Source organism: Prinia subflava, chromosome 3 (assembly GCF_021018805.1).
Source record: "Prinia subflava isolate CZ2003 ecotype Zambia chromosome 3, Cam_Psub_1.2, whole genome shotgun sequence".
Classification (NCBI taxonomy): domain Eukaryota; kingdom Metazoa; phylum Chordata; class Aves; order Passeriformes; family Cisticolidae; genus Prinia; species Prinia subflava.
In genome coordinates this window covers 43,380,073-43,390,139 of record NC_086249.1, presented here as the reverse complement: position 1 = coordinate 43,390,139, position 10,067 = coordinate 43,380,073, and the positions used below count along the sequence as shown (strand labels likewise).

The following is a 10,067-nucleotide window of genomic DNA, read 5'->3' as shown; positions in this document are numbered from 1 at the left end:
AGCTCACTTTCAAAACAGACTAAATAGTTTTAACCTTTAAATAAAGAACAAACACAACTAAACTGATGAGTTTAATAAGTATACCATAGTACAGACTAATACAAACCAGCATAAAAACTGTCACATAGTAAGTAGTGTATCAGACCTCATCTAGGATTACTTGATAATGAACAAATCTCAGTAACTATAGACATTACACTCTGTCTTGTTGAAGCAGCCCTAAAAGTAGATACAGCAGTTTAAATTCAGCACATACCTTATTAGCTGGCTTCAGTTTTCAAAGCTAAATCTTGTCAGAGTAGACATTGCATTACTGAAACGCCTACATTACTTTGTTTTATTAAGCTGAAAGATTGTGTGTTTCTCAGGAATTAATAGAAATTGCAACAAGAAAACAGTAGGTATTAGCAATATACTACTATCAAATACTAACATAAAGTGTTATACCTGGTCCTCAACTGAAAAATTAATGAAATAGTCAACATAAAGACAACAGTGCTTAGTCTAGTCCTTAAAACCAGGGCAGATTTGTTACAATTTTGAAAAGGCAGAAACTTTAGAAGTTTATTTAGTGACTCAGGCAGTCCACAAAAATTTTAGACAGCTCCTTTCTCAAAGCTGCATAAAACAAGTACCCTTCAATTCTCCCTAAAAAGTATCAAATCTTTAACACCCCCCCCAGCAGTAGCACTACTTTTACTCTTCCGTGTCAGAACTTGTTTCTTGGAGAGCACTGCTCTGCCTGTGGATCAACACAGTGACTTTTGATTCCAAGTCTCCCAGCTGCTCAAGTGAAGAGACACATGGATCTTGCTCTTTAACAGCATCAGGCAGCTTGCACATCTTCTCCCGAATGCGTTGAGAATATCGCAAAGGAGTTACAATTTTCAGGTCTTTAGCACTGCAGTCATTTGCCTCAGGATGCATCTTCACACTTAGGGAAACCAAAAAACAAATCAAAACCACTAAACATAGGCACTCCATTGTACAAGTCACCACTGCAACAACAGAAGTCATGATTCTATCATGATCATGCAGAAACAAGTCCTAATTCCTGTTCAACTCTTTCCCATTCCCATAGCAAAAGGAAACAGGTCCCTTCCCATTCATTCAGTTAAAACCAGACATAAAACTCTTTGCTTGGGCTAAATATTTTAACCCAGAAAACCTCCTGAAGAGAGTTCCCAAAGATTCTTTCCCATTCCAACAGGGGAAACTGTTCTTCCTGCTGGGAGGGACATTGGACAGCTGTCCAGACTCCAATTCCATCAGATGTCAAAGCTGAGCACAACTTTCCTAAGTCTACCATCTTAGAAGAAAACTTACAGCAAAAAAAAAAAAATTTCAAGTATTAGTTCGTTTGTACTGAGGTTACTACTAAGGTTTTTGCCTCAAGATACAATTAAAATTATCTTTACAGGTCAGTTACATCTTGTTCACTAATTCAATGTTATATGATGTACAACATCACATTTGAAAAGGGGAGGAATGCAGACATCTTTCTCTTTACCTAGCTCAGTGTAGAACTGCTACTGCCACATTGTCAGTGGAAGGGAATCCTAAATCTGGAATTTAGGTCTCTGCCACAAAAGTGTGGTTACTCTGTAGTGAACCATTCAAAACGCAAACAGTTCGAGTAAACAGAGAAGCTTACTTAAAAATACTTCCTTCTGAAGGAAGAGGAAGCAGACCTAAAATGTGGTTCTTGAGAGCTTTTAACTAAATATTCATAAATGCAGTGCCTCCCTGTTTTAACAGGACACAGACAGTTACTCCAGACACCAGAGACTCTCCATGGTAACCTGAAGTAATCTTACCTGTCCAAATATGGTGTGGTAGGAGGGTTGCATCTCATTGAGTAAGATGTGTCATTCTCCTTCTCAGGAGAATTAATTGCTTGGGATGTATTTTTTATCCCATCTTCGTTCTGTTCTTTTTCGCATTTTCCTCTCTTTTTTGCCCGTTCTTTCGCCTTGTGCTTTTTATTCTTTTTTGGCAAGATCTCTCCTTTTGGTTTTAAGTCTAAATCAATTTCTTCTTTTTTGATAACTTCACTGCTTGTCTCTGCCTTCTTATTATCACTCTCTTCTTTTTGGTCATCATCAGGGCAGAGATCTTTAAAGGTTTCCTGAGTTTGCTCTACAGACAAATTTGGTTCCTTGCTAACTTCCACTACTTCACTTAAATGAGCTTCTATCACAGTTCCCCCTAAAAATGAAATATTGAAGAAAGTACACCTGCAATTAGTTACAACTGAAGAGAGTATTTTTAAAGAGATACCTGAAATCTTAGAGTTTTACATGAGAACAAAAGTTAAGTATGCACTGGAGTCTGAGCCACAACAATTTAAGTGGCTGATAATTTTAGTTACCTTCAAGAATCTGCAACCAGAAAGCTCAGGCTAAGTACACATCCTGAGATTCTCTTCCTTTTCAAGTGCAGCAGCTCTCATAAAGTATTTCAGGCAGTTTCTGAGTTCAGATACTTCTCAGGTTGTGTTAGATTGAAGGGAAATATTATGGCTACTTTGATTCCAGAATTAGAATATTTACAGCCTTTAATTGACACTATACCATAACACAACCAGGTTACTGGTAGTGAAGGATTTTGTGTCAGAAGCACAGATTTTTAGCTCAAAAGAGTATTTTTATTCACTCTTTGATTATCAGGCTGAAACAGCTGGATGACACAGCTTTGATAAAGTTCAAGTAACGAGTTTGAATACAAGAGCATCTCCAATCATTTTAAAATGCCCACTCTTGAAAAGGATTTGTTAGCCAAGATTTTTTTCAAAGACCATCGAGTATAAAATGATCATGGAAAATTTTCCATTAAGTAAAATTTAATATCAGTACAAATAGTTTTAAACAGCTTGTATTGCCTGTCAAGTAAGACATAACTAGAACAGAGTTCTCAGACTTACCATTATCAGAGTTAAAAAGCCCTTCAGTATTTTTGATTATATCTATTAGTGTGTCTCGCAATTCCTCTCTGGGCTGAAAAAAAAGTTGTACTGTTTTAAAAACAATTCCAAAATGAATTATCATCTCAGCTTATTTGATTGGTACCACAGTTACAGGGAAAGTGGAGCAGGCCACATGATGTTCATATTACAAATCTTTTATTTAATGGTGTTCAGACCTACGTCAGAACATAAGTGAATCCTATATTTTCAGTATTTGGTGTGCTAAAGATGTATTTATGCCCCGAAATCTTGCTGATATTAAAGCACAGAAATGAAGTCCATCAGTAAGGGTAAAATCAAGTTCTATTTTGGGTTTCTAGTGGTGCTAGAAATCTCAGTCCTTAATTCCTTCTAAGCAGGATATCATATGGTAATTTGATGATCCTAAACCTTTCTTCTTCAAAGCAGCACCTATAGTGGTTACAGAGCAAACCAAATCCATTAGTTTATGGTCAGGTAGGTCATGTGGCTCTCCTCCTACTAATAAAGGTATTTAATAAAATCAGAAGCAGTTGTATTTTACATGCCATACTTCCACGCCTTTCTAGTTGTTAATCTCAAATTTTAAGAAAAGTTGCTTACCATTGCTCCTGCCAAAATGGCCTTCTCATAGACAGCAATAAGCTTTTCAAGATGGCCCCTATGTTCAAGACGCATACAGCAGATCCAGTATTTTGCAAGCTTTTTAACCCCAGGAACGCTGTGTATCAGATCTTCCAACATGACCTGGACTTCATCCCCTTGATGTTCCTAAAGTAAACACAAAAGTAGAGGTTTAAATGCATTTGACACATTGAAATGCTGTGGTCTTGCTGTTTTTGAAGTAGAGAGCAAGGGTTTCTTTCTTTAGCAGAATTGTTATTCACCTATTCCTCAAAATTAGAATTATTTATATAGTATTGTAAGTAGAAGGGTAGCAAGATTTACAGGCATCTTCAGAACTACTTGAAGCAGACTTTTTCAGAAGTACAGACAAGTTTGCATTTCCAGAAACTTGTTTTAGGTTAATTCCTTCTAGCTACGCTCATTACATTATAGTTCAATTACTATTATTACCATTATTACCTATACTTCCTTAGTAGCCCAGTGAGTTAGTAAGGATTAATTTCTTCAGGTGTTGCTTAACTTGGGGAACAGTTAGTCTCCTGTATCCCACTCACATGGGTCTAACATGCCCAGAGGATTTTTGTGTTGTTAGGACCTATATGATCAGAACTCAGTAGGTGGGGTCCAAGTACCTGTTCTGTTAACTGCAGGCATTCACTCAGAGTCTTGTTAACCTTTTCTGTATCAGCAGCAGAGAACTCTTCATCACTTTTAGACTGGGGTCCCAGAAGTGCATGTATAGGAGGTCGTCTCATCACTTTTCCTCTAGATGCCCTCCATTCATCTAGGCGAGCTCTGCATTTAGGAATGTTATTAGCTGAAGTGACAGATGTTTTATCTTTTTTTTTTTACATTGACACTAATTAGTAAGACATGCCAAGATACACTTTCCAGGTAGTCTAAGTCTTCTTCCTTTAATCTCAAGAGGAATAAAGCTGCCTTTTAAATCTGCATGGAAACTTCAAAACTACACATATTATGGTCTGCTTTAGGTATCTACCAGGTTAAAACACTTGAATCGCTTCCCCTCCAGCTGCAACAAGAGACTTATGTTACAGACCCTTGTTTTCAAAAGAAGGTAAGAAATGCTTCTGAATTATTTATCTGTGTCACCTTTCCCCCTCATCCCACTTCAAACCAGGAAACTAGAAACTAGTATCTTAAGACAAAGTGTGGAGAACAGCCCAAAACAACCCTATCACACAATTTATAAAATCTGAAACTGATGTGAAGTGTAATTCAGTTTTAATGTTTCATTTAAACCCCACCCCTAGACCACAGATTTTTAGTAAGTGTGACTTATTTCGAGGAGCTCTGTATGAGCAATATTAAATAACTTTTATACTGTGAATCATATTCCTGCCCATTGTCTATGCTGTACTCACTAAACTGAAAAAGTCATTGACAACTTCTCTCCTTCAGTCTGTAAAGATGCTCCTGCCTAAGTCATATTTTTTTAAACTGCGAGATGCATGTGAAATTAATTTGCAGGATTATCTGTTATACTTAAGGCTGTCACAAAACTTAGACTAAAAAAAAAACGTTCCAGCAACATCTATTTTTTAATTGCACAGGAAAAGTTGTAGGCCTGGAGAGCTCCTGCAACTGAATCCTGATTTCTCAGTTTAAGCCTAAAGTTTCAGTCTGCTGTCCTTGGGTATCAAGTCCAAACACTTAGTTCTCTGTTTTTCAGAGTCTAAACAGCAACAAATAGATCAAACTAGATATTCTTGGGGTAAAAGGCCTGAATAACTTCTAAGAATAAGCTACAACAGTAATTTAGTTACCGTCTCTCTTCTGCTGACTCTTTTGGCAGAATAGATTTTCTGTTGCCATCTGTTTTAGAATTCTGTGCAGATTTTGTACCAGGAGCAACAGAAGTTGGTTTTGCTGGAGCTTCTGGTCGTGCATCTTCACAAAAATCCGCACATTTCTTTACACCTCGCACTTTACTCGAAACCTTCAGTGGCTGTGGTCCCCTTCCACCAATCACTTTTGGGACTGTTGCTTTCTTTGGTGGCACAGCAAATGTCAGCTGTTTCTTCAGCCCAGACTGGGAGATAGTAACAGCTTTGTCAGATGGTTTGCTGGGAAATGGCAGGACACCATTTGATTTCACAGACTTAGGGTTGTTTGCAACTTTGATGGTCTTCAGAACAGCATTACAGCTTTTCGTGGACAAAGAATTTGCTGCTTGTTTGGTGGCAGAAGGAAAAGTCTTCTTCTCTGTCAACGAATTCTTCTCCTCCTCTGTTTTAACTGCTTTCCAGAAAGAATTTATCTTGGATTGAATAACCTTGCCACGATATCTGCCAAGAGCTGGTTTCTTTGGTACAATGATACTTGAATTTTGTTTTTCTGCTGTCAAATGCTTCTCTTTAATTCTTTTTAATTCCAAGATGGCCTTGCTAAGTGATACATGCTGAGGTTTTAAACCAATGACTTTATTATTTGGAGCTTGATTTTCAAGATTATAGTTTGACCCTGATATGTAACTTGTCAGTGAGATTGTAGGAGAGTTTAAAGTAACATTTGCTTCTGAGTTTACAATTGATTGGTCCCATGACACTTTATCAGCATCCTCTTTATTTTCCTGAAATCAAAAGCAAATTCATGGAAACGTTAGAAGTATGTTCATGCTGCATGTTACTTGTTTCCAAAGAGGCTTCCAGTGATTTACAGGACTAAAGTGCTTAACAATAAATGCTGGTTTAAAGGTGCCTACAGAAGTAATGTATAAATATTGAGTAGATTATTTGTCAACTATTACTGCAGAATTCACATTAAAAAAAAATTGCTTAAATTCTGCCTTGGAAGTAAGAAATAAAACTCTTAAAACAACTGCTGGCTTTAAACTGCCCAGATTACCTCCTTAAAAGAGCTTTAAAGTAAAAACTGGCTTTAGGCTGTATATAGTGAAGAGCAGTATCCGTTTGCATACCTCATCACCATGGTGGCATCATTCCTCCACTTAGTGTGAATACTAACACAAGGTACCAAGTAAAGTAGCAATTAGGACACAAGGAGATGTTACTCAGAAAAGAATTTTCCTTACTATTGAGAAGTAGGATGCTGCAAGTTGAGAATTGTTAAATCAGTTTTACATGGCTTTACTGAAACTCTCAGCAATATGTTCTCAGCACAACTCCTCATGAAAAATGGAATCTAGTCTTTTCCTCCAAACAAGTTGCTCTACAGGAGAACTAATTCAGCATTGTCCAAGCAGCAGCCTTTGGAAGAGTGAAATATCCAAAGGCAGGAAAAAAACATGTGAAGACACATGGTAGTCTGCAAGAGCAGACTTTAAGGAAGATGCCCTTGATCTGAAAGAAAACTCATTTCCTGGTCTGTCATTGAGGCTTAGTAGTTAGGTTTGACAAAGCCTGCATAAATAGAGTTCGAATGTGAGGACTTATTTCAGGAAACTATGTAGCTTAACTTTAAATCACGCAAGACATTTATACAGAAGAATATATGTCCCTTCAGGAAACTTCTAAAAAAACACTTGTTCTCACTTGCAATTTTTCTCCTCAACATTCAGTTTTGAAGTTTTAAGGTTTTTTTTCTTTTCTCCTCAAATAACTCCACATCTCAAATCTTCTGAAACCCAAACTCTAAACTGTCTAATATGAACACAGGTCTTATGTCTATTTTTGCCTCATCTTTCCCAGAAAACAGGTGTGGAGAAGAATCTCTATTTTGTTATCTCTAAGCAACACAACCAGTTGCATCTTAATTCCAAGAAAGTGACATGAAATGATACAGGGAACACACTCCCTTAAACCCTAATTAGGTACTGGCATCTACTTCAGATTACATTAATTTTGCCAGCACGTCACTGCAAAAACATACATACTCAACAGTTTGTTTTGTTAATGGTTTGGCTTTCTTACAAGTAAATTTTTTTACTGTCACAGAAGACCTTACTCAGATTTTAAATAACTTCCCCAAAGACTCAAAATGTATCAAAAACCTCTGAGACTGAGAACTATTGTTAAAATTTAAGCATTATTTCAGCAAGAATGGTATCCTTTTTAACTCGCTCTCCTGTTGGGTACAAACTGAATATCAGTATGATCAGTATGACAGCTTTCCAAAAAGCATATAATTAGCAGTGACTAAAGTTCTAACAAACCACACCTCTGCACATGCAAACTTCACATGCTCTGAAAGTCATACAACATAAATAGATTTAACTAAGTAGAATGTTGTAGCCATAGAAACAGAGTGCCATCAGTATCTAAGTTATCAGTCAAAAATTTACCATTTCTGGCTTGGGAGATGTTGAGCGCTGTAACTTGTTTTGCAGTTTACTGGTAGTCGCTCTCCTAGTTCTGCTACTGCGCAAAAAAAAAAAAAAAAAAAAAAGACATCTTAAATCATGCAATAAAGGAACGCATTTTTAAAGGATGTTCACGTGTTTCAGTTAGCAGTCTGCAGAATGTACTCATACTGAAGCATTTCTGTTCAGCCTGCACTATTCCTCCAGTAAAAACAAATGGTTAAGCAACCACTGATCAGAACTCAGGCTGCAAAACATCCATGAAGAGCTGTCTAACAGATTGAAATTCACTGCAAGTGTAGTTTCTTATGTTTAAGAATGAGTATGAACTTGTCTGGTCTGATGCATCTGCTACAGAAGGTCAAGTTTCCAAATTCTGCAGTTGAGGGGAAAGGGGGAGTAGCACAAGAAGCTGAAGCTCAGCTACTGCAATCATAAGAGCCCAGGTCATCTGAGGCAAGTCTGAACAAGGACATGTAGTTCCTGCCACATTGACAGGTTCCAAAACCTTCAGTCAGGCACCAGAGCTGGCACCAGACTACCCAGAAAATTACAAAACCACCAAGACCAGTAAGAGTCTCCTAGCAACTATGAAAATGTATTGACAACTCAGAAGAAAATAATCTCTGTTTAAAGTTACAAATCCAAACTCTTCTTCAGGTGCTTTGTGATGTGTTATATAAGAGACGTGGCACTACTGCATGTGACTGAAAATGAACATTCTAGTTACCAAGCATCATTTTTGCATCAGAGAATCTTACAAAAGCAAGCTGAAATGAAAATGAAGAAATATCAGTGAATACAGAAATAAAGGAATGTAAGCCAGAGCAGAAATACTACCTGATCGACGTCTGGTCTCCTTGAATGGGCACAGCCGAAAAAGTCTTCTTTCTTGATAGATATTCTTCGACTTTTTGTCGTCTTTGTTCTAGCACATTTTAAGAAAGACAGACTTGTTACATTTTCAGCTAAAATATTAATGCTAAGCTTTCTTAGTCAAGAAGGAAATGTGATTAGAAAAGCATAAAGATGTTACAAAATATAGACACTACGGATTAAGAAATCTTTCATTTTCACATCTTAATGTCTTACACATCCTCACATTTCTTGAGAAAGGCAATATTCAAGGGATGATTGAATGTAACTTCACAACTACACAAAATGGCTGGTTTGGTGTATAAAGCTAAAAGAAACACATGTCTGAGACATGAAGAAGTCAGGTTTGCTGTTATCTTCTGTATGCCTGTCCAGTATGTCACATAGTTACTGTTGGTTCAGCAAGCCCACTTTTCACTTGTGGCAGTAACAAGTATAACACACATAAAAAGCACCATGCAGGTGAACCCAGCTGACCATTTGTAAAATCATTTGCATCTCTTCCACTGTCACTCAGACACCTGTGCAAATGTTAAGACTACTGGGAGTGATCCTGAAAAGGCCCTAAGAACAGCTACCAATGTCCCTCCAGGGATGGTGACTCCACCATCTCTCAGGGCAGTCCACTACCACACTTAATCACCCTTTCTGTCAAGAAATTCCTCCCAATAGCCAACCTAAACCTCCCCTGGCACGGGTTGAGACTGTGTCCTCTGGTCCTGTCACGGATCAGCTGGGGCAAGAGGCCGGTCCGCATGTGGCTCCACCCTCCTTTCAGGCAGTCGTAGAGAGCGATAGGCTCTCGCCTCAGCCTCTTTTCCGAAAAGGCCAAGCACTCCCAGGTCCCTCAGGCACTCCTCACAGGGCCTGTGCTCCAGACCCTTGCCCAGCTCCTTGCCCTTCTCTGGACAAAGCGTTCAGCAGGCAGTGTCCATCGCCCGCCTCTGAAGGAGCCACCACAGCTCGAGCAGCAGCGGTGCCCCTGCCAGGAGCCGCTGCACGGCAGCGAGCTGGGCGGGCATCCCAGCACCTTCTGCTTCAATCCCGGCTCTCACCGTCCCTCGCACAAACAGCAAAGCCCCACCAAAGCGACTCCCATGCTTTGACCTGCAGAAGCCGACCCAGTCAGAAAGTAACTGAGCACAAGAGCGCGGGTCTAGGTCGGCGCCGCACTTGCTGCACAAAGAGGATGCTCTTGACGTCAGGGCATCCCGCTTGTCATGAGGGAAGGCTTCCAGCCCAGGTGCCCCACCTGGGGCAGGGGATAAGATGGGATGGGGTGAGATCCGTACCGGCCCTAGCCCTGCCAAAGGAGGGTGAAGTCTCGTACGCTCTCAA

At 39.0% G+C, this 10,067-nt stretch overlaps 1 protein-coding gene across 2 annotated transcripts in view; it reads right to left on the bottom strand.

Annotated features, from left to right (window-relative positions):
- Positions 1-59: 59 nt before the first annotated feature.
- Positions 60-10,067, bottom strand: part of CKAP2 (cytoskeleton associated protein 2) — a 10,584-nt gene continuing 576 nt past the window's right edge. Inside the window, exons 2-9 of one of the 2 annotated variants that reach the window (XM_063392017.1) lie at positions 8,694-8,781; positions 7,836-7,911; positions 5,359-6,164; positions 4,204-4,366; positions 3,548-3,715; positions 2,924-2,996; positions 1,818-2,208; positions 60-934 (exon numbers count right to left, since the gene is read on the bottom strand). In XM_063392017.1, the coding sequence (XP_063248087.1) occupies positions 697-934; positions 1,818-2,208; positions 2,924-2,996; positions 3,548-3,715; positions 4,204-4,366; positions 5,359-6,164; positions 7,836-7,911; positions 8,694-8,781 (2,003 nt within the window). In that variant the 3' untranslated portion in view covers positions 60-696. The remainder of the gene's footprint in view (positions 935-1,817; positions 2,209-2,923; positions 2,997-3,547; positions 3,716-4,203; positions 4,367-5,358; positions 6,165-7,835; positions 7,912-8,693; positions 8,782-10,067) is intronic. The other variant, XM_063392018.1, reaches the window with a different exon arrangement.